The 25,015-nt window shown below is 41.4% G+C and overlaps 1 protein-coding gene across 1 annotated transcript in view; it reads right to left on the bottom strand.

Moving 5' to 3' along the window:
* Positions 1 to 12,447: 12,447 nt before the first annotated feature.
* The window catches only part of MLXIP (MLX interacting protein), a 50,547-nt gene continuing 37,979 nt past the window's right edge, over positions 12,448 to 25,015 (bottom strand). The window contains exons 11-17 of the mRNA XM_050906945.1: positions 24,188 to 24,374; positions 23,235 to 23,359; positions 21,181 to 21,279; positions 19,182 to 19,309; positions 17,991 to 18,114; positions 15,020 to 15,149; positions 12,448 to 14,320 (exon numbers count right to left, since the gene is read on the bottom strand). Coding sequence (XP_050762902.1) covers positions 14,199 to 14,320; positions 15,020 to 15,149; positions 17,991 to 18,114; positions 19,182 to 19,309; positions 21,181 to 21,279; positions 23,235 to 23,359; positions 24,188 to 24,374 — 915 coding nt within the window. The 3' untranslated portion in view covers positions 12,448 to 14,198. The remainder of the gene's footprint in view (positions 14,321 to 15,019; positions 15,150 to 17,990; positions 18,115 to 19,181; positions 19,310 to 21,180; positions 21,280 to 23,234; positions 23,360 to 24,187; positions 24,375 to 25,015) is intronic.

Here is a 25,015-nt window from a genome sequence, read left to right as displayed (position 1 = left end):
AGGCAAACCACTGAGGCCTGAAGTTACAGTGGGACCCCAGTGCAACACGGTACAGGGGAAATGTCCGTTCCCATTTCAAGCCTTGGGAGTCAGTTCAGCCCGGAGAACAGCCCTTGTACCAGTCCCAGGCGCTTCAGAGGCGTTCATGTGCACACCAAGCTTTTTATTTTCAGAGACAGATTATTTCACGCAGAAAACAGAACAGATTATTTTCACACCAAGATGTTGTTCCTTGAAAGTTTTCTGGTGACTTGACACACGTTCATCTTTGAATCTATGACAACCTTTCAGGCATATCTTTTATCACAGAGGTGGGAAGTAGAAGCGTGTATGCGTCACTTTGCGTTTTCACAAAGGTATGTTCATAGGGGTTTCCTCTGCCCTCCTTTCTGTCCTAAACTATCGGTAGTTCTGCAGCTCCTCTTCCGATCGCAGCCTCATAGTTGTAAATCCTAGGAACGATTTGTCTCTGTTTTGGTGTGTAGGAGAATTTCCTGCATTTAGTTACTGGAAATGGAAAATAGCCTCAGGGGACTTAGAGGGATGGGCGACAGAGATGGGGAGGTGGGATCCTGGACATCCTCTGCTGGGTTACGTGAGGGGGTCACACCTCGGGGACAGGGTCTTACAGACATCCAGCAAAAGGATTTATGTGTTGACCTGGAGGCCTGACCTGCCTTGCACACAATCCCCTCATGGCCTTTTCACTCCCTGCGTTAGCCCACTCTTACATTGACCCTGCAGGAGAAGGTTGCTGCCTTTGGGCATCCATAACATGCTTGCATGCTCCAACCATGTTTTTAAAAAAAAACAACAGAGTTTATGTATGTTCTAAATCCTACATTTTGGAGAGCCCAAGGATTTAGATGGGATGGCTAAGCCAAGCGTCCTGAACTCCTAGTCAAAGAGATGATACGGGACACCATCTGTGTCAGTCTGAAACTGCATCTAGATCACAATCAGTGAAGACGCATTTGAACCAACTTTTGATATAATCTTTCAAAAAAGAAAAAACCCCAAACTATCACCCACAAAAAAAAAACCCATGGAGGAGCCACTGACGCAAACCTCCACGGTACTTAAATGCAGCTTGGCTGTCCACATCTACAGCACTCCAGGCAACAAGCAGCTTGAACACCAACGTCGCTAGCTTTCGGCCAAGTCAACCGCTCTCCAAGCCCGCCATGAAACGCCGAGCAGGTAGGTGCGACTTAACCTTGCTACGCATTGTAAGGTTGCGTTGGTTGATGTTCATCGCTAGCTCAGCCACTTAATGCCTCTACGCTTTAGAAATTCAGCACGCTGCACAAAACCAGGAAGTTTTGCAAAAATGATGTAGAGGCTTGAGACTAGTCATTGTATTTTTTTTTTCTCTTTCCCCTCTTCATTTGAATGCAGAGATCAACCGGTTTGCAATCTTCCTCTTCTGTTCACTGGTTCCTTTGGGCTCCTTGGCACCAACAGCCACCTCAGAAGAAAGCAAATCTACTACAGGACAGACACAGAAGCGTTTTATTACCAGAATAAAGCCCTTGGCATCAGTGATAGAAAAACAAGCGACTACCTTGTTTAAAAACTATGTAAGTGTACTATTTTGCATTTGCTGTGTCTACGTCTGTGGAGAAATCTCTTGAATTATTACAGAACACTAGAAAGACCATCAGAAAAGAAGTATTTGGGTTAGAAACTAAAATATTCTCTTCTCTGTATTCCATACAAGAAGGAAAGCATTTACATTGCATTATTTTAGGGCAGAGTTGGAGCGATGTCTAGGACAGCTGGGGAAAGCTTGGGCACCTTTGCCTCAGCTAACTGCTAGCTGTGATCTTCCAGACTAAATGCATTGTTCCTTCTCGGTCTCCTGAGTTACGTTGGGCTTGAAGCAGGCATCTTTTTGGAGGAAACTAGTCAGAGCACTGGAAACACGGAGAGAATTGCCTTGCTCTTCAGTCTGATCCTAGTACTAGAGCAGTCGGGAGCACTTCTGCCGAAAATCCTGCTCACCCATCCTTTCCTTGGAGATGGTAAAATGTGCACTGAACCCAAGTGTCAATGCTTCAGACAAATCTCAGTTCCTGGGAATGTGTTCCCAAGAGTACATTGATAAAAATCAATGCAAACATTTCCCCCGAATTCATTCTTGAAATCAAAACCATCTCTGCTGTAACAGATGAAAATACGCCCAGGCCAAAGCAAATCTCTCACATGAGGAAATTTTGCCCATACGGCAAAGATTAAAAAAAAAAAGAGTTAGAAAAGTGGAAAACAAAGCCAAGCAGGGTATTAAGATAGAAAGTACTGCACAATCATAGCCGCAGATAGTGTACAATACCTACTGAATAAAAGGAGCATAGGTGTTAATACATCTATTGAACAATAACAAAAAATCCCTAAGCATGCACAAACTGAAAGATAGGCGTGTGCGCACCTAGACATTCAGATGTGAAGCAACTACCAGGAAAGATGTAAAACAAAAGATTAATAATTTCTCTCTCCTCTTCCTCCCCTACAGAACGTGTGTAGCTCTGTAACGCCCACAACTGTGAGCTGGCTAACTGCTGACTCCCAAGTAAACGACATGGTGAAGAAAATACCTGAATGCCCGGCTTTTGACGCAGATTGCTGCGTTTTCCACGTTTTTAACAACATTTTGCAAAACCTGAGAAGCGATATAGAATTGATCTGTGGTAAGAATTTAACTCAGGTTGTCGATGCAAATATCAAACAGCTAAGCGTGACATTGAGTGAACGAGCTGCGCTTTACACCTGCAAGAACGAGGACCTTCCACAGATGGATCATAGCCGGGTCCAGAGGATGAAAATGGCACAGAAGAAGACGTACATCTGGCAGATTTTACAGAAATATGAACAATTCATGCAAAATACAGCAAAAATGTACTCTTCAGCAGAAAAGTAATATGCCAGGATGAAAAAATAACTTTAAGATACTAGAGACTTGGCTAAATGTGACCTATCAGTAGTTATGTGATCAGTTTGATGCCAGGAACAACATTGATAATGTACTTGCTATTCTACATACTATAACTATATAATCTAGTTTAATTTAATATTTACAGGATGAATGTCTTAAGTTATTGATCGTATTTATTAGAAAACTATTTATACTGTTTTATTTGCGATAGCATATAAAAAGGATGGACTAATGTAAGTCAGGGTGATTTAACGAACCAATCATGACATAAATAAGCAAACAGGAAAGCATGATTTCAGTAATTTTAATGTTATTTATATTTTTATCTTGCAATTCTTTTTCAAAAGAAAAGTTGATTGTTAGTAGACTGATTTTGTACTTCTCTCTGCTAGTGAATTGTATTTATTAATTTATATAATACATCTATTTTTATAGATTTATTTAAGCAATTATATAGTTTATATATATTTATTCAGATTTTTAACTTTTATTTTTAACTTATATATTTCAATACTGAAAGGGATGAAGGAGATATTTGCTACTTAGTAGGTGAATGGTTTTGCGCATTTTCTGTCATTGTATTTGGATAGAACCTGGAATTTAACTAAAATGAGATTAAATAAAACTAATATTGCTGGATTCTCTTTTGACTATGTAATTATTTTTTACAATATTTTTTGCACTGAAAACCTAGTGTTTCATCAAACAGCAAATTGAACTAGTTGTTTCTGGTCCTTATGTTAAAGATATTAGAAACAACACATACCCTCCTTTCCCATCCATTTTTATTCATAGCATGAAGCAGTTTTGTTTCTTAAGTTCCTAACTGGTTTCTTGTTTGGATCCACCAGCAGGTAAATGGTTTTCTAATCAGCCCCCACTTCTGAAGGCTGAATTATTGTGGCTTCTGCAACACAGCTCCAGAGTCCGGTTTAAATTTACAAGTTTTCATGGTTCAGGGCCAGCACCAGCTTTGCTGGAAACGTGCCGGAGTAGCTCAGACACAACCACCACACCGAAACGCGGCTGAGCTAATTACCGCTCCTGGAGCTGGTAACAGAGCAAAGACACTTAAATGGCCTAGGAGCAACAGGACTTGTCATCTGCTTGTTTTTCCTTTATTTCATATCAACTCCTGATTATCCTAAATAATGAGAAGGTTAATAATAATACAATTATTTCAGTCTAAATTACCATACAAAGTTCAAGCCAGCCTAGGCATAAGAATCAGTTCCAAAATTAACATTATTTATCTATTTAAAAAATCAGTACCAAAAATGAACGTTATTTATCTACGTAAAAAAAATAATTTGACTTGAAACGCCCACTTAAAACACAAGTAAAGGATTACTCCTCTTTCTGCTGCCATCCCCTGTGTCCATTGATGGTGGTCCATACGAGCACACAGCCCTGTGCAGGGCTGACTTTGCTCAAGAGTACTCGGATTTGTGCTCTGAATGCCCAGGGAATTGCAGCCGGATTGAGCCCCTGCGTCCCAGCGGCACTAGTGCTGCTTCTCTGCGAGGCTGTGAAAAGCCCAAGAGGAGCTGGAGCGAGGGATTTTGGTATCGGTTCACCTCCTCCATCCTGCTTTCAAATCCTCTCAATGCAAAATACACCAGTGCCCAACTCACCCTTCTGCTGCGGCGGTTCTTCAAGATGGTGCCATTAGTGCCAATGCAGCTGTAGCTTTTCCTCCTCCCATTGCTGGAGAACCGGCCCTGTTCTGCCCAGACTTCTCCAGGAAGAGTGCTTTCTTGACATCAGCTGAGTCACTGCCAGTCCCCAAAAAGCACCAGTCTGTAGGGGGAGCCTAGAAAAGTATTCTAGTTTCCCAAGTGGAACAGAAGGACCAAGCTCCTTGCTAGAGCCAGGGGAAGAATTCCTCCCAAATGGAACCAATTTCAGACACCGCTATGAAGATGTCACATAGCGGTGACAGGCAGAAGGAGATCCGAGACTGTCACCCTGGTTTCTGATGTTAACACAAGTAGCACAGCTCTCTTTTTGGTAGTGCCATACTGGCACACCTCGAATTCAAAGGATGTTTTAATAAACCACCTCTCTGACCTGTGTGAGCTTCGCGCAAGCACGGTGAGTCCAAAGGTGGGTCATGTCTTCTGCGTCATAAAGTCAACTGCCAGTCCTGGAAGACTCGGTGCTAACCCCTATGGGAAGCAGAGACACACCGGTGGCTGGGGCACTCTCTCAAATCACTCTGCTTAGTTCCAGGTCTAACATTTTTTTCCAGGGTCCAAAAGGTGCAATTCCAACCTCATATCCTTAATTTTTAACAGAGAAAGAAGAGTGGAAAAGGATCACTGACTGGGGATGTGCTCATCCCCCAACGCAGAAGCAACATCTGCTGACCTTATCAGGTAGGGTCAGCAAACCACTACAAGCAGGAAGACATTTACATCCTGAGGGCTTAGACATCACCGTTTCCAATGGTTGACACAAACCACTTAAACCTTGCCGAACCAGAGGATTATACAAGGCCACTCCCTGCGGTTTTCTGTCTCATGCACATCTTTTCTTTCACCTTCTGTAAATAGCTAAATGAAAGTGTTTTCCTTGGAAAGGGAAAGAGATTTCCTCAGAAGCTGAAACAAGATGTTAAAAGTGAGTCAGATGGTCTGTCCCAATTCACGTCATGGAAAGAGCAACCTGAAAAAGAAAAGAGTCGTTCTTCCCCGCGGGGGCACATAACTGTACTGCCAGCCCTGCAGACTCGGCTCACCTGAAGAGTGTGAGCTCACGCGTGCGGGATGCACACCTAAAGTAGGGAGACGCAGGCTTATGCAAAACTGTGGCAAGCCGCTGCTCTCCTCACACGTGCTTGAAAGAGAATAGCGCTTTGCCACAAGCGTTCAGGATGCAGCAGGGCAGATAGGCTGGCTGATAGCAGAACACCAAAATTCAAAGGGCTGAGGTCAGGAAGTGATGACCAGCACCTCACTGAGGAGTCAGAGTGAGAGTGTAAGCGCATGCCTAGGTAAGCGAGACAGAAACAGCGACTGCAGATAGTCTGATGCACAAAGCGACGCAACTGTATCACTAAAGCACTTCTGACATCTGCATTATGCTCATTTCTGCAAGCTCCTATAGCAAACAGCCACTGATGTTGTCAGAGTTTAAGTTCTGTAGGCAGCCTATGGATGTGTGGCTGCTCAGGTACCGTCCTTTCGTCTGTGCTGATACGGTTGGTTCCCTTTCAACCCTGACCAGATGTAGAGGCTTCTTCTTTGAAAAGCTCTTCCCACTTCTCTGAGAAGATTGGGCAGCTTCAGCAAAGGGAGGGATATTAAACAGGTTAGAGTCACATGTTGGATGACTGAGCTTGGTCTGCACAGTAAAGACTTGAGAAGCAACACTAGCCCTAACGCAGAGGTGGTTGCGTGGCTTCCTTTGCAAGAGATTCTCAGGACCTCTGCTGCCCACGCCTGAGGCAGAGCGCTCAAAAGCTCATCCTGAAGCCCAGAGATTCTCAAAAGATGACCTGAGCATTCACAGAGAGAAAGGCTCAGACAAGTCACTCCCAAGAGGAGAAGGCTGCCAGCCCCACACGGAACAGTGCGAGAACATCCGCAGATCTGTAGCTTTCCTGGTGCAGGATCATCACGGCTCAGGCAAATCCTCCTCGGCCCTGGAGGGCTGGAAGTCGAGGGATACAGCTGCGCCACGTGGTGCGTCTCTGCTGTCATAATGAGGTGGTCACCGGCAAAGCTTTCTTGACAAGCAGTTCCCCATTTATCAGGATTGAAAATGAAGCTGTTGGCTTTCAAGGCCTATGAGGAATTTACAGTTGAGATGGAGGAGTCACAGATGGGCTTTGTAAGAAGCGTCAAAAGGGTAGGCAGCAGCAGGACTTAGGGACGTGATGAGTCTAATATTTTGTGGTTTTTTTTCCATTTTGTGACGGAAAGGCGTTGGGGTTTGCGATATACACACCTTGTTCTGAGACAGGAACATGTTAAACATCTCTCTGGATGACAACAGGGACTCTTCTCTGTTTGCACACAGGGAACTTCCCCAACACCCAAACTATTCATTGTCTGCCCACCTCCTGGTGATGAGCACGCTCAGGAGGAGAAAGCCCTCAAGGATGAGAATACGCATAGAAGGGCTCCTGAGGGTAAACAGAGGTTAAAAAAAAAAAAAACCAAAACCAAAACCTAGTGAGCATTGCTTTCCATTCTTTTACATATAGAGAGCCCTGAGCTGTTTGCCCATTGAAGTGCGAATTCCCTTACAGCAGTGGTTTCATTTCGCATAATTTCCATAGAGCAAACGTAGGTCCACTTTTAGCACTGTTCCAAGGATTAGCAGAACCAGCCACAAAAATAAGCCATTTCAATAACTGCCTTCTGGCATATCAGCTACAGTTATAGCAGCCTCGCTGAAGTCACCACACAATCAGGAGTAAAGCAACAGCGCTCTCCAGCCACAGCTTCCTCCCAGAGAAGTTTGATAGCATCATTGCAGTAACAGTGGCATTTGTATGCTTGGTCGAGAGCGAAGTCAGGCTTGAAGTGTTGGCTTATCGCTGTTTAAATAGCAGTGAAGAATCACTGCCTTCTACCAAAATGCTTTATGTGAGATTAAGCTAGAGATATTAAAATTAAATGCAAACAGAGTAAGAAAACTGCTATAGCTTCTCCTGGAACCACAGGCCTGACTCATCAGAAGTTCTCATAAGCTATATTAACTCAAAGCCACCAATCACAAGGATGAGATTAACCAGTATCAAGTCTTGTGCAATGATTTTAAGATAAAATCCCTCTTTTCACTCCTCTGTTACCTTTCAACTAGAGCCTCAGTCACCCAATGCCGCTTCCACTAGGCAAGAAAATCCAATATACCAATGAGGTGACAACTGAAGCACAGAGCGCTGAAGCGTCCTACCGGCGAAAAACAAAAATCAGCCATTAAAGGCAAAGATGAAATACTATTGTTTCATTTTTTAAATGGACTTCAGCAGCTCAATGCCCAACACTGACATTAATTCCACGGCAATACCGCGTTATCCAATCTCAGCGCTGCTCTGTGGAGTCCACTGTCCAGGCAGTATGTCAGCCAAGAGCCCCAAATCCAAGCCTTCAAGAAAATGAGACCATCAGGGCTCAAGGCATTGGTGCAGCCCCTACAGGCTTAAGAGTTTTACCTTTCTGGGAGAAATACCAGGGCTACCTTTGAATTACCAGCCCGTTAGCAGTAGGTGCAGAAATAAATAGACGTTTGTCTGCTTAGTTTTGTCAAAAGAGCTCGCTCTCACTGTTATGCTTACTATAATTAACAACAATAAGGGTCTGATCACTTTAGGAACACATCACAACACCAATACTTTTGGAAAATTGTTATCCAAAATGTGAAAGAGCAGGCTCACTGGTTATTTAGGGTGAAGAAACATGTACACTCTGCAGAGACCTGGACTTGTGGGGATGGTACTTCACCCACCCGTTCATTCCCAGTCCCTGAGCTGCTTCACTGAAGGGGAGCAGAGTTGACTACCGAGGGTAATTTTCAATTTTTGCTAATCTGGCTAACATTTACTCTGGTGAGACAGGGAACAAGAGCACAGAGCAAATACAGCCTGGTGGTCAACGCATGAGAAAAAGAAATCACTTGTAAGCTCCAAGTAAGCTCATCAGAGTGAGCTGATTCTTTCAGTCAAGAAGGACCCAAGGGGCACTGAGTTTCTTAAAAGGAATCCAAGCCTCAAAAGCTCAACAGAGGATATAAGCCTTGCAATGGGAAAGCCAAACACACAGATCCCAAAGGGGTAACTTCAGCATTGCTAATAGGGAAGGGAGCCCTTGTCACCTTTCAGAGTTGCAAAAAGGATGGCAGGTGCTGGTCCTGGTCCAGGAACAATTCCACTTACCATTTCCCCACATCCAGTTAGAAAATAAAGGCATTACAACCAGTTTCTTCCAAAAAATAACCTTTATTGTTTTGGTTGTAAATATAAAAAATGCATTGCACAATTTAACAGACCTACTGAAAAGTGCTACATATCAACAGCACAACAGAAGTTGTGTCATGCAACAGAACAGGAAACCTAGGCAAAGCAAGAGCACAACCTGAAGTCCTCATACGTCCAAGCTTTTTTTTTTTGCCCTTTTTTTTTTTTAACAAGAATGAACTCCATTCACTTAAAACACATTTAAATACAAGGTTAGAAGAAGAAAAAGAGCAATTTATTCATTGTATTGTTAATTAAAATGCTTGCTGCTAACATTGATATCTTTTGATTCAAAACCTTACTCATGTTGGAAAAGTTCAGATATAAAAGCAGTTCAGACAATGGCTAGAAAGTCATTCTATTATATACCTCAGATGGGTTTCTTTGTAACTGAATCAAGTTTTACAGATCAATCTATAATTCAGTACCACTACTTCTGCTCTAACACAGTAAATGAGCATGAAATCCAACCAAGAACGAAACAAAAGGAAACTTGAGGCCTTAACTGATGTTGTGGGAACAATATTGGGGCCTTATAAAAGAAAAAAACAAAAACCAAAAATGATCTCCTCTGAAACGTAAGTGTATAAATTGAGAAGGAGTAATAGGAAAACTCCTGTTGTCTCACTCAATCCAAAAACCTCCTAAAAGTCATCAACAGTTGTCCATAGTCCTCCAAGATTGGTATGACTGAATCCCTAAAGCACCTAAACCAGGTATCAGTCTTTTGATTTTAGGTGTTTTTTCATGCAATAAAGGTGGAAAGGAACCAGAAAAAGAAAGAAAGAAAGGAAAAGGTCAAAACAGTTAACAATCCATTCTGTTTTCAGCAGTATCTTCTAGTTAGCAACATCCAGGCAAGAATTATCCACGCCAGAAACACAGAAAATGAAATAGCTTTCAAATAATTTGTACTACAAAAGCATTATCTTACTAAATGTTTTTGCAGTGAGCTTCCCTCTCCAGCTCTCAAACTGCTCTTCAGGAGTTCTGGGCTTTAAAAGCAAACAAAACAAAATTTACCTGCCCCTGTCACCTCCACCACACATGCATGCACACACACACACTCTCAAGGGAATGTAAAAAAACCCCTGAAGATACAAAGTAAAGGGATGCTATTTTTCAATGCAATTTGACAGCCCTTTGTCTTTTCAAGCCATTCCAGATTTAGAGATTTAAGCATCTGCATATTTACTGGGTTTCTGTCAAACTTCTGGTATGACAGTATGCACATGTGTGCGTATGTGCTTGTGTACATGGGAGTGGAGGACGGTGAACTCAGCAGGAAAGATGCAATTTTTTCCATACAAACACACAATTTTTCACAACCTCAGGTTCAAAGGGACACAGTAATGCCACGCAGATAAAGTTCTCTTAAAACCCAGGGAAGCCCCACTTTGCCAATTCACTGAATTTTCCACATAGCACTGTATTAGGGGGAAGAATGTACGACTTAAGATAAATCAAATGCATACAGGATGCCAAGATCTAAGGCACAGATGGAAACATTCTAGTAAGTCTCCCTTGAAGGAAGGCTTCCCGAGGGGTCTAGAAAAGCATGGAAGAACATGCCAATCAGGTCAAATGGTATTAAGAATCCTTTGGTTTTGTGCAGAGATCAGACTGTCAAGATGAAACATGAACTTGTCTCTGTTCCTCCTACTCTCTAATTCCTTCAATTCTAGTTTGCTCCTGGACTTTCACCACTTATTCCTCCTGCTAACACCAGATAATGCACAAGTTTTCCAGAACTTGTGTTTGGGGTGCGGGCCCATCTACAATATACCAATTAATAGAATTCAAGGTCAGAAGGAGCCGCTAGACAATCTCAGTTTGACTTTGTGAATTTCACCAGCCAGAAATATTTTACCCAGCCACTCTCTTATTGAGTAAAATACATTGGATTTGACTGAATATGACTTGCATTCAATTATATGGGGATTCTTTAAAAGTTTAGCACCAATTCACTGAAGACAGACGTGCATCATCCATAATTCTGTGCAGAGTATAGGCACCGTGTGTTTTGCTTGCTTAAGTATACTTTGGTGACACTGAGGAAATTAGACCACTTAAATTAGGGGAGAAAGTGTTACCAAACTTTTTTTTTTTAAAGAAATATAGTATTTAGACTCCTCAATGGGTAAGAAAGACAGACTAAAGAGTTCAAATATAAACCAAAGTGGAAAACTATGCAGGAATTAATACATATGTGGTCAATCTCTTTTCATACCAATCCTCAGTACTTCCACTGTGCAGATGTGAGACACAATACAGCTTTTTCCTCCTGTGTTTCCAAATGAAGTGAAATCACACCCCTCACAAGGTTGACTGATAAAAGAATTCTGATTTGCTACAATAGGGTGACAAAAGTACTTCAAAATCACTGCTTCAAAGAGCAGCCGCATCATTTCTGGTAATTGCACTACGTGGAAAGTATCTTTTCACTTTTCCTTCCCTCCCTCCTACACTCTTGCCTAAGTAAGCAATCTTTGATTTAATTTTTCTCTCTTTACTATGTTAAGATTTGCAGTCTTTCAAGAGTACCATGAGCTTGTTTCTCCACCACAAGTTATTAAAATAAGCACTTTCCCTCCAATTGTAACCAGCTCATGGTGCAATGAGCATGATGGTTTTTCCATCCACATCCCGATAAAAACTGCTAATGGACAAGTTCAGTCACACTACCCCTTCCCATTCCTTTAAGGTCCCTTTCAGCTTCCAATCCATTCACTGAGATCTGAGATGCTAGGATTTAAGCTTAGAAGTCATCAGACTTCCCTGGGCTTTGAAATATGCTTGTAGTGCACTTTGCTTGTTGAGACAAAACTCTAATGTCATTGATACCAGTAACGGTAAAAATCCAACACAATCACTGCCTGACAAGCAGGAGACCACACTGCAGGGGAGGCATTACAGAATCTGTTCATCTGAAAAGTACAGCAAAAACACAAGTGGGTCTGTTCTTGGACAATTTGCCTACTGATTTCTTTCTAAAAAACCGGACACATATTTTTAACATGCAAATATGCATGTAGATATCTATGCATCTCTATGAGATAGCCCAGTAAAGAAAGAACTTGAGGGACGCTCCCCAACTAATCACAGTGTTAAATGACTTTACTGGAATCAAGTTCACAATCAATGATAAAAATGGGAAGATTTAAAGCACTGATTTAAAAAAGAATTTACACTTACTCAACACTTTTTATCCAGACCAAAGAATATTGCTTAATTGATTACAACATTACAATGAAAGACCTAGATACGGATCCCCCCAGAAAACCTACTCACTATTTAATTACTATGACAGCCTTTATACACTATTTCAAGAAACCATTCCTTAGCTGAGGCCTGGATTTATGTTGGTTCTGTCACAGGGACACAGGTTTTCACATGTGCCACAAACTTCAAATGATATGTCAGATCTACTGTAAAAAAAAAAGAAAAGAAAAAAAAAAAGAGCATCTCCTCATTTGTCTGCACAGCTACAGAAAGGCATACTGGTACTTAGATCATGCCATTTTGTCTTCCCCCTAGGTTCCTTCCCCCCCAGCAGTCCCCTTCAGCCTCCAATTCCTCAACTCACAGTACCTCTGCTCAGGGAGAGAGCCCTGGGGTTAACCTTTCATGCTTCCTTCTTGCTACCGTCCTGCTCACACATAAGCGAACTATGCAATGAAAGCCATTAGCTACAAAATCTCAGGACAAAGAAGAAAGAAAAATACTCCCCATGCTTAGTCCCACTCCCTAAGCCTATTGTTTCTTTCTAAACTTAGGCCCACCAAGTGGAGAAGATTGGGTACAACGCTGAGAAAAACTACATCCCCCAAAGGAGAACCTACTGACCCCACTTCAGCATGGGCAATGCCCAAATGTTTTAGCTGCTCCTCTTTTTAGCACTGTGATAGCCTGCGAATCACCTCCAGGCAGCCTGCTTTTGAAACTGTAAGAAAACTACTCAGGGGAGGTACCAGGGAAACATTACCCACAGTTTGCATAGTTCTTAAGAATCAGAATCAAGTAATGAGTGGAATTACAAGGGTCATAGGATCATTCCAGACTATGAACAATCAGCCGGAACGAATATCCCAGTGTTGTCTCAGGGAGGACAGACTATCACTGCTGTAACGAGACTATCTGCAGCAGAGCACAGTACTTGCCGAGCCTGTCACAGAAAAATGTTACGCCGTATTTCAGGTTTTAAACATATTTTTGTGTGTTTTATAATTCATGTTGAACATAACCTTCCCATACAGACCAAATTTAGCTAAGTCCTTCAGGTTTTTCAGATAGACCAAGCAAAAAAGACGAAGAAGCAAAGAACTGACTACAAGTCTATGTGGTTTGATATAGTTTCTGAGATAACAAGCCGATTTCTGAACATTACAAACTCAATTCTTGTCTCTGAAGCGCTACTACATTTATTTATGGATGTGTTTTATATGCGCACATTTTATGAGGAAGGCAGTTCAACTATGCAGAGTGCAAGAAAACAGTTCACAGATTAAATGGGCATGAAATTCATGTATCTATCCTAATTGTAGAATCTACGCAATCTGAAACTGCTTTCTTGCACTTACTGCACAGCCTGCTACTCACTTGCAATGGCTATATCAAGAAAAATAATAAAAATCAGCTACTTTATTTGCTAGAAAATAAAGCATGTCTTGAAACTGATCATATGCAATGATACACTCATGAAAATAAAAATACACAAAACACAGCCTGAGATTTTAATTCTAGTATTTTTGCCACAAGTCGACATCGATGGATTTTTTTCTCCTCCTTTGGTTTTTAATATGATCCTGTTTAACAACTTTCACTATTCAAGTAAAACAAATGGAACTGAACACCAGAAAACAAAATAAAAAGCACATTTTGTTTCACGAAATCAAAAGTATATTTCCCCTTGAAGAGAACATTCCTTGGTGTACAAGATTTACACTTCAGAGAACTTAGTACTTGAAGCTGTTTCATAGAAATATGTTTGTTGCATATAGACACATGCTGCATTGATGGAGATATATTGCTGCCTGCAGGACTCAAACCTGCTAAATTTACCTGAGCTTGGTGTTTTCTCACTTAACGGAGTACAGCACAGCACTGAAGAGGAATCAAAACGTTATGACAACGTTGCGTCATACTTCCACATATTCTGAAGGCAGAGCCAGATGCCCTCAACAACGTCTCGGGCGATGGAGAGAATTCTTTCTAAAGTGCACCAACTGAAAGGAGACTCGCCAGGCTGCTAGACTGGCAGGTTCTCCACCCCTTGTATAAGCAACTCATTGTCTTTGGTTGTTAGGTTTCGCCAGCTGTTTTGTTCATCTTGATAACTGCCTCAGCGGCTTGCTCTGGCAGGTGCGATGGATCTGACAGAATTGAGGTGGTTGTACTTAGATGCCGGAGAGTGTTCAGCACCACTATAAAAAAAGTCAGAAAAGCATCAAGAAAAGCCATTAGTCTCACTGCAAACAGATCCATGCAGGACAGCGTGCAGGTACTGCAAGGCTGTTATGCATGACAGAATTATGGAAATACTTCTGCAAAACATGCACACCTCCACACACAGCGACAGCGATAAAGAGAGATGTGCAAGAACTGTGCCCAGGGAACAAGGAATGAAGATCTAGGACTTTTAAAAAAACCCACCTATTTCTTCTACAAAAGAGAGTACCACTTGGCAATTATAACTGTAAATGTAAATACCTGCTGAATTGCAAGGGGGAAAGGATGAAGCAATCATGCCCAAACAGAATGTCATTCCAAAGCTGAATACAAATCTCAGAAGTCTTCCTTTATAACGAGATAAATCACACTGCCAAACTTACTCCAACTAGAGCAGAGTATTTGAAATTTAAATGCAGCTTGAGACTGTTTAAATTTTGGTATCTATATTCAGCAGTTAGGGGTTTTTTTTCTGCTCAGTGTTAAGCACGCAAGCAAGCATCTTCACAGTCAAAAGAGGTTCTTATTTTTCCACTGAGATAATAACAAGGGACTGGAAGTCATATTCAACATCATGTGCTTTCTTTTGTCATCCTCTGACTTTCAGGAAATGATATTATATATGGTCTCACTTTCTATGATCTGGAATAACTGCTGGATAGAACTTCACTTACTTGGCCTCAGAACAGGAAGAGAACAGTGCTGATCCAACCAGGCCATTGCAGTTTGATTCAGATCCTTAAAGCTTGTTGTGGAAACCATCCCATTGAAGGACTCAAACAATGGCTTAATAATAATGCTGAACTGCAAATCATGAAATGTTAAGGGAGACAACAAAGGAGGAGTTCAAAACATTCTATGGGAAAGGCTACTACAGCTCAGTCTGCAGAGAAAACAATGGACTTCTAAATGGACTTCAACTACCAGAGGGATTGCAACATTTCAAAAAATATTTTTTGAAATCTGTAACACTAAGACAAAGGAAAAAATTGTTCCTAGTGATACTCTTTATTTTTTGCAAAATTCCTGTACAACTCACCTGATCTCCTACAAGCCAACTGCACGCGGTGGCACTGTTGCAAGCATATGAGTATCTGAAACGTCTACATACATGTCATTCATTCAATTTCTTCATTGCTACCTTTTTCATATAACACTGATGCTTTCATAGCAAAAGGATATACAAGCTTTAGTGTAACCACACCACTTACCATAGCACGCCACAGATGCATCCAAGGCGGGGTACCTGGATGAATCTTGCCTGGCAACAGTGAGTCCAGCACAGGCCAACAGTGCAAGTATTCAGCCAATTTCTCAGGCAGATTTTTCAGCAAACACTCAAGTTCTCTGCTACTGCAGCTAAACAAGGACCTCAAAGTACATAAGCATATTCTCAGAGACGATCAATGGCGTGGCAAGGATTCCCACACCAAGGACCAGACTTGCTGATCTGCATCTATGTGGACCGGAACAGTGGCAAGCTGAGGACTGTCAGGCTTTTCTTTTGGCTCTCTGTCGTCACAGCTTGGAAGGATGGCCCTGGAGTTGGCAATAACCTTTCTGGCAGAAAAGGAGCAGACAGAATTCTTAGCCTGTAGTGTATTAAAACGCACAGAGCACCACCACGAGCCTCAGTTGGCCCCAGCTCCCAGGCTTTCAGATGACCTTTCCTGGAATGGTCACCATATTTGAACTCAAAACAGCTTGTTATAACATTGCCACGATAATTCAACCAAGTAGATCCCAGCTTACAGGTACATCTATTTCAGAAGCTGGTTGGATGATAGAACTCATCTGAAGGCTCAGAATCTATGGGTTTACCATGTTACTCCAGATGGAATTTTTCTGACTACAGTCAGCACCATGTGAGAATGTGGCCCAGACCAATCTCAGCATTGTCATGCACCCCCATCTTTCTCACTGGAGCTGACAATCAAGATAAGTCTAACAATTGCCTGGAATACTTGAGGGGATTTGCATGCCCTTATAAACTTTTACAGAGTGACTGGCAGAACAACATGGGTATTATTCTATCGATACTCTAATATTCAAGAGTATTCTATTCTTGGGTTATCTCCAGTAGCCGAAGACCAGATTACTCATTTCCTTCTTACATGCAACAGAAACTATGGTATTTTCATATTTGTAATGAAACTGCCCTTCTCTCTCTTACAGTCATTTCATAAGGAGATTTTTTATTATTATTATTAGCACTCACCCCTGGACCTTGTCAGCTTTTACTGCAAGACATTCTGAAATATGTCAGGATGCGTTAAGGATTCAATCCAGCTGTTAGAACAACTGTTCCGTCACAGTTACATCCTGACTTGTAAAGGGAAGTTTGGGAACATTACTTTGCCTATCAACCTTCTCTTTCACCAACTACAAAAGCCTTTGTCTTTCCCCAAATACTACAAAACCCAGCTACCCAAAATTGCATCTTCATCCCTGATAACCTCTGCCACTTTCTAGAAGTGTCTCACTTCCAAATTCTGGAGCTATTGAACATCTTGGAACAGCATAAAATAAACACACTATCCAATCAGCAAACGTGCAGGATTGTCTTTAAATAACCACTTTCATTGTTATATTAAAGACCTCTGTTTTCGTAATTCACTTGAAATTGTTCCAGAGTGCTGTAGAATCCAGGGGTTCCACAGTTGCACCAGCTATAAGTTATCGGAGACTGTGTGAGACCTTGCTAAGAACTGTTTCCTAAAACGATGCTAAAAGGAAGAGTGTCTTTCTAGGGCCAACATAAACCAGGAAACACCAAAGAAAGCATTTTCACATATCAAAGTATTAAAAATGCTGTACTTCGTGCATGCACAAGCATGTACTTATATACTCATATTATCCAGGTAGTTAGAGGGAAATAACCAGCACAGAACACAGACATACAAAATATAAAGTGCAAATAAATAGCTATACGAACATATGAAGTTCAATGGGAAAAGGGAAGGTTAACACTACTGCTCCTTGCTAATTACTAATATCCCTGAACTGATTCAAGCCAACAATGTTTGATCCAAACTAGCTATGCCTACACAGCACAGCACAGACGCGGCTAACTTGGTTTCATTTTATGTCTTTCTACCTCCTGCATTATCATTTGCCTACAAGCACAGCTGCTAGCACTGGACAAGCAAGGAGAAACTAAGTTCACTCACTGTTGTAACAAAAGACAAACAGAAAACTAAAAAAGAAAAAAGAAAAAAAGAAAAAAAAAGGAAGAGAAACATGCAAGTTTTAAAAACTGCCATTGCAACAGCTTCAGTAATTGTAATAAATTTTTTCCCCAAAATATCTGTTATTCTCTGTTCAGTTTTTCCAAAAGACTACAAGAGCTAGTTACAGAAGCAGTCCATTCAACACTTCTTGCAGTATAACAACCCACCAAGAAGACCTTGCCTTTGTATTGCATTTTATTTTCAAGTTACCTCCCACACTTTAAGGTGAACAAGTTCTGCCTCACAACAGCCTATAAGGCAAGGATTCGTATCCACATACATATGTGAACGAAAACTGAGGACATATGTTATGTAAATAACTTGGCTTAAAGCCACAGCATCAGAATCCAGAGTTCTTGGCTCTAAATATATCAGTACCGAACCTCAAGTTCAGCAGGTTGATATAAAAGGATACAATCCAAAACTTCCAGTTCTGCAGGGTCCTGCTTCTCACATACTCATCAAACATCCTCCTCATGTGGTCAAATCTTTGCCGTGTTATGGGAACTCCAGTAGCAGGGAGCTGCTGTTGACAAGAACTGAAAAGAAGATGTTCTGAGGTCAGAATCCCCACCAGAAAGGACACACTTCTCTTCCAGACTAAATTATAGCAAGAGAAAAGTAGGTATCCCCAGTATCCCTGACCAAGGTGGCTTCCCAGCACATGACCCCCCTAGAATGTAATTGTTATAGCCAGGAATACACACAGTTTTCCCATCAATTTTGTCTATATTCACACAGCAAAGCTACTTCTCAAGCCGCTACACACTTCTTATTACAAGTAACAAAACTGAAAACAAAGTATAACACAGACCAAAGTAGGCTTTGGCATCCAATTAGAAAAAGGCACATTAGGAGTCAAGGAAAAATTTCCAGAGTTACTCTTGAGCAATGTTACAGAAGAAAATGTTACAGAGATTCTTAAGAAACAGATCAATTTAAAATAAAACCAAAACAGACGTCATCATGCTTTTGAAGAAAAATAAAAAGATTTTGATTTGCTGATAAGGCTAACATAATGCCTAAGCCTAACACTTCTGTAGATGGAAGAAAAACCACTGGGGTTCTCAACATGCTTTGCAATAGTACGTAACTATCGCAAACCCACAGAGGAAACTGAGGCACCAGGAAGGTGAAGTGACTTATCAGTTATGTTCAGCCAGTGGCAAGCTCCTTGATTCCAAGTCCTGTGTCTTATGTACCCAATCATATCTTCCTACAAAAATTGACTGCATTTGGAAAGAAAACTGCAGCAAAGCCATCATGAAGGGTAAGAGTGTTTCATCACTCAGTGAGCATAGCTTTAAAAAAAAACAACATCGCCACTGGCTTCTTCTCAGAATTATTCTACCTAACCTGATGCATCTTTTCTGATGCTGCCACTGTTGTGCATTCATGCTCAGGGCTTGCTGAAAATCCACACGGTTTGCTACCAATGCCCATCCCACAGCAACTATGCTTTTTGTTTGGAAGTTGGTAGCAACTCTACTTCTGTTCAATACCCATCTGTTGTTTGGCACGACATCTGAGGCAAACATTCCCTGTTGTTAGCCAAAGCAACATTCAAGCTGCTCTGCTTCATTACAGAAAGCTCCCCAAATCTCACATGATGGTAGCGTTTAGCTCCTCGATTTCTTCCCGAAGGCGCCTGGTTTCCTCTTGCATCTGTGTTCTTTCCTGCTGTAGTTTAGCGATATATTCTACTGTTTTCTGGAGCATGATTGCATGGCTGATCTAGACCAAACACAAACATAGAGCTCACTTTCTGGAACAAAGCTAGACAGATGAAGAGTTTGCCCCTAACCTGCTGTAACACCCAGAAAAGCACTTCAGCACCTTTTCTTCTATTTCCTTCACTGTGTGCAAAAGCACACAGATAGGCAGAGCGAAATGCTTAACATAATACTAAATTCTTCATTTCTCTGACTCCTGTTTGCACACTAGTACAGAGAAATGTGGTTGCAGTGGTTTTCTTCCACAAACTACATTTTTGCTACTTCATTGAAAGAAGTATTTTAATCATTTAAAATGTTTTATTTCATTACCTATCCTCTTAAAAATATTTACAATTCTTACTAAGTACTGACGGATGTGCTACATCTGCTGATATAGTGTTGTTAGAAGCATTGTTTGAAGTTGACAATATAGATTATTTAGTTTGGGAAATGTGAAGTTATTAAACAGAAGGTAACACGGTCTAGCTATCACCAAAGGAGACAGAAACAATGTCACAGATTTTTTAAAAATACTCTTCAGTTTTGAGGAACAAATTAAAAATCCGTGCTTGAGAAATAAAATAATCAGACATTTTACTAAAGCTGAGTTTTCAAAACTGATTACCTTTCAAATAGCCTATTCAAACCAGGAAGTGAAATTCTGACAACTTATGGCCTAAATGTATAAAACTATAAAAAGTATGTAAACAAATCAACATGCTGCACAGTAAGCTTTCATATTTTCCATATTTCAAAAGGTACTGTTATTTAAAGGTCATTTAGAATTTTGTTGTGCAGACAAGTCTGTGTTTCAATTACTTTGATTTCAATTTAGTGAACTAAGTTAACCAGTGTAGCCAGAATATGTTCTTAATTTGGACAAAGTCATTTGACAATGAGAAGTCAGTTGGGAAATTTTTTCTCTGTAAAACTATGCACAAAAGACAGGTGACGGGAAAAAAAAAAGCCCTGAGAATATTTGCAAGGCTGTGGGCACAGGGGCAAATTCTTAAAGGCAGCTTGGTGATACTAGATGTAAAGTGTCCTAGAGGGATTTTCAAAATCATCTGAACTGGCCAGACTCGTGACTCCTCCTGGGAGGCAGAGATCTCATTGGTGTAGGAAGTTTTAGAAAATTCACTGGACATTTTATTCTTCCTTTGGCTCACTGACATGTTTGCACAGTATTTGCAGGCGCACAAGGTTGCTCTGCCGTGCTCTCAGCTGACCAAACGCAGCACAGCTGTGCTTAGCACGGCATGAAGCCTAAGCTAACAAGTTGTGCTCATAGGTGGGTATATAAGCTCAGGCCAAATGTCAACATATATTAAGCCAGGCCCAGCATCGTACCAACAGCATCTACTTGGCTTCTGGCTAGCTCATGGTTCAGGCAGAATAAGCTTACAATACTGGCTGGACCATAGCTTTTTCAAGTCCAGCTATGGGGACCAGAACCCATCCAGAATGGGTATAAAAAGCCAGTACGTCAGAAGAAAGGTGACATAACAGTAAATGCAAAGTCATCTTATGCTGCAAACATGACAAAAATCTTCATTACTGGGGTCCCAAGAGCAAGGATTGCAAAGATCGGTTTTTCTTCTTTCCCTGTTGGCTTTAAAGCTGCAGCATCTCACCAGACAAGACTTGTTCAACGTTTGAAGCTGCATCAGAAGAACAATGTCTAAAAGATGAAGCGCTTTCACGCACTCTTTTGACTATAAGCCATGGATTTATCACCCTTCCCTTTCCAAGTCCCTCAGTTCAAGTATCTTCACTGACTGACTGGCATTCTCAGTCAACAGTGAAGAGATTAAATTTATTAACAAGTCTTTTTAGAATGGCTCTTTCTTATATTCCATATTAAAGTGTTAGCGCTGCCAAGTTACTTACCGACTTGGAGTTGGCTGAAACCAAGCTGTTCAGAGTACTGAAACCAATCTTGATATTAAACCTTCGTTTTTGTTCTGAAATATGCTTCATTCTTCGATTCTGCATAAACAGAATTAGCTCAGTCTATGCTGTTCTCCTTTACCATTCTACTACTATGACTATTTCAGCTATTCAAATTCACAGTGTCATTTTTGTTGAACTGTGGCATTCATAGTCTTCCCAGTCAAAGCCACGACTATAAATTTGCAAACAATGATTTAGGTTATTAAAAAGAAATGTTCAGTGTATTAAATTCAATTTCAAACCTTGTAAGGTTTTCTTCCTATAGTAAAAATTCCTATTTAAGACTGTTACACAATTTCCTTTTCTGAAATCAAATTGCAATTTTTGAGGCATGTAATTAGTTAGGATCTTGCTGAAGCCTTTAAGTTTAAAACAGTCCTTATCATTTATTCCTAATACATACATAATGTCTACTGATGTAAACAGGCAGTCTGACAAAAACAAAAAAGAAAAAGAAAAAAGAATCCACAACTCTGGCCTATCCTGAGGATAAAGGCTTTGTCAGGAATTAACATTTTCATTTGTAGCATTAAAAACTTAGAAGTTGTTTCCACCAAAATCCTTGGAAGAAAATAAGGAGTTTGCACTTCGAGAATGCATTCTCAGCAGAGCTAGGCTTTCTGGCAGTAGCTCACCATCATCCCATTTTATAATGGAGGAAAACAATGTAATAAAGCAGCGAAGTGGCTGCCCACAAACACAGAAAATGCAGGTTCAAGAGCAGAACTGAGATTTCCAGTGCCCTCTACGCTTTGCTAAACTGAAAAAACAATGTCACCCAGCAATACAGAACTGTTTAGTGTAACTAACAATGCAGAGGAGCAAAAGAACATACATCTAGAGACCAGCAAACATCACTGTTTCTCTCTTGTCTTACGAAAGAGTTACTAACAGTACGCATCCAGAGCAATTCCTGTCAAAGCAGGTGAGTTTAAATGGCTACAAAGCCTATCTCGTTGCACTGTCCTTACTTTTAAGAACACTCCTCCATCTAGTGGCCACTTTCCCACCAAGTTAACTCACCCTCTAGCAGCAAGAACAGGCTGCAACTACTGATTGTGAGCATTTATGCCAAGCAAATAACTGCAAACTCTTATGAGTAACTTGCAGCATGCTCAGCAAGGGGCAATTCTCATTCTCCTCTGCAACAGAACTAGAATTGAGTGCAATTACAGGCTGCAAGTGTTCAAACTTACCTTTCTGCCCTGGGAGTAATCAAGCTGACATCAACTCATAGGGTATACAAACACAGAGAAGCCAAAAAGGGGTTGGCACTTGCAAAACGGTTAAGTAACACTCCCTTTCACAACAGAATGAATGAGAGGGTTACAGCTGATTGTCCTGCATTGGTTGTTTTTTGTGGATAAGTTTCTCATACCATCACAGAAAGCTGACAAGGTATGACAAAGCTGTGTATGAGGTACAGCCAGCTTTCAGATGCTATCTCTAGACCGCCGAGTTCTTACCCCAATAATTCTCGAAGTGTTTTACAGCTGTAACTTGTAGAGTCTGTGGAGCTGCTTCTCTGTGGAGCAGCATAGCATCACTGGAGACATGTAAGTAACTCAGCAGGTCAAGAACTCCCCCTCCAGCGATGGCCAGAGCCCTGCAGACTGAAGAGCCCCAACAGAACAATGGCAAAAAGCCATGGTTTAAAAAACTAAGCCTGAAACCTTTGACCGAGTAAACTGAGACCTGTCATAACACTCCTGTGAGCCACAGGAGAAACTGCTGTCATGACCATAAGGACCTGCAGAGGTACAGTTAAGCCTGGCCCCTCTGGTGACACATCCCTGAGGAGCAGAGTAGATTATTAAAGTCTGACATTTTAAATTGAACAGAGCAGCACAGATGCAGCGCAAGTTAAGCCTAAGGCACAAACACTGCACTGTTCCTGAAGCATAACTTACTCTCTAGTCCATGCTCGGACATCAGGGCAGAAAAGGAGCTACAAAGGCAAAGAAAAGCACCTCAAAGGAAAGGACACAGACCTTAAATGCAGCCATATTAGGGTCAGTGGCAGGTTTTCCTGAGCAGCTGTTCTGGGGAGACTGTGGACTGGGGCTCTGCTCAGAGGCGCAGGGGGAAGCTTGGCCTGAATTCTGACAGTCTCGGCCTTCATAAAGGAAGAAAAACAAGTCACATTAACAAACAACTTTCTACAGAAAAATGTAACTGCTGAGAAGTTTCTATTCAGAATTGAACTGAAATGCAATCGGCAACCAAATTATACTCTTTGATGCAGCAACCACATGCTAGAAAATGTCAAGATTGCTGGGAAAGCTTAGTATTTCATGGCACAAGGCTAAAACATCCCGAATAGCGATATTAATACTCCTTTCACACGCACACACACACACACACACACATTTCAGCAAAGGCATGTTGAACGCGTAGGCTGTAATTCCATCGTCCTGCTAGACTCACCCATTTGAGGCTCTAATGGCCTGGGACATGACAGTAACACTTACAAGCCATTTACCAGCAAAACCAGCATGTGTCTCTAAAACCGGCCCAGATACCGCTCTATCAACAAGCATGCAAAAGGAGTCTTTGCACTTACCTACTGTTAACAAGGATTGTGTCTGAGATCCTCCAATCAAAATTACAGTTACGATACTGAACAACAAACCTATTCAGCACTTTCTACACAGATGCCTTTCAAACGGGTTTAATTTCTTGGTGACTATGACAGTACATCCTTTTAGAAAGGAGCCACTTACAGGAAGCACAAAATCGCCGTTTGTGGCAACGCTGCACAGTAGCTTAAGACAAAAATTGCAAACAACTGGATGCAACCAAAGCTGCAGGGCAGAAGGGCCTAAAAAGCTTTTCCTTCAAAAATTATCTAGGGACCCTCCAGGCCCACTTACACCCTGCCTAGCCAATGGAAACACACTTACATGTGTAGGAGAGAGAGAATGCTTACAGCTTTCTAACTTACTAGGTGTAGGTGAGGGAACTTGTGAACTGCTACTGTGGGAAGGGATTTGCTCTCCTTTCACCAACACATCCTGGACTACACTAGGAGAGAAGAGATGTGAGACTGTGGGCTGGGTTTGTTGACTACTTGGTGCTCGCTGTGCTGGACCAACCAGAATGTTACTACGGAACTCCGTCACCCCGGGAGCCTGGGAACAGCATAGAAATAGCACAGAGAAAAACAGAGAGAAAGAAGAAGAGAGCAGGAAGGGGGGTGTGGGGGCAGAGGGAGAGAAGGGATGAGAGAAGGGAGAAAAGGGGAGAGAGAGAGAAAGAAAGAGAGAGATTTGTTACCTTGCCTTTCACTAGAAGTAGCAAATTAACACATGATTAACAATCTGATGACATGAAACAAGGGCGAACATATAAGGAATTGGCAGGCACTGAAGTCAGACTTCTGGCAGGAGACCAGTATCCTTTCATAACTTAAAGCAGTATTACAACACATCAACAGCATAATATACTAAAAACTATTTGCATCTTCCTGCATACAACACATTGGGAAACCCGCTCATATACTCAAGGCATGCTTTCCAATATGTAAATGGAAAGGTGAGCATCCTGGGTTCCTCCTAGCTTCTGCACGATTAATAAAAAGCACAAACCATCCCCATTCATAGTATTGGGTACACATGCCTCTTTGTAATCTTACTGTAGTGTGAGACAGAGTCTGCGAAGACCAGATAGTGCCTCCAGGCCCATAAAGTAGCTAAATTAAAAATAAGCAAACAATGCTGAATGCACAAATGCATATGCTGGGTAACAGGTGAGATTTAGTTACCCTCCTGAG

Source organism: Gymnogyps californianus, chromosome 16 (assembly GCF_018139145.2).
Source record: "Gymnogyps californianus isolate 813 chromosome 16, ASM1813914v2, whole genome shotgun sequence".
Lineage (NCBI taxonomy): Eukaryota > Metazoa > Chordata > Aves > Accipitriformes > Cathartidae > Gymnogyps > Gymnogyps californianus.
This window is presented reverse-complemented; position numbering and strand designations above follow the sequence as displayed.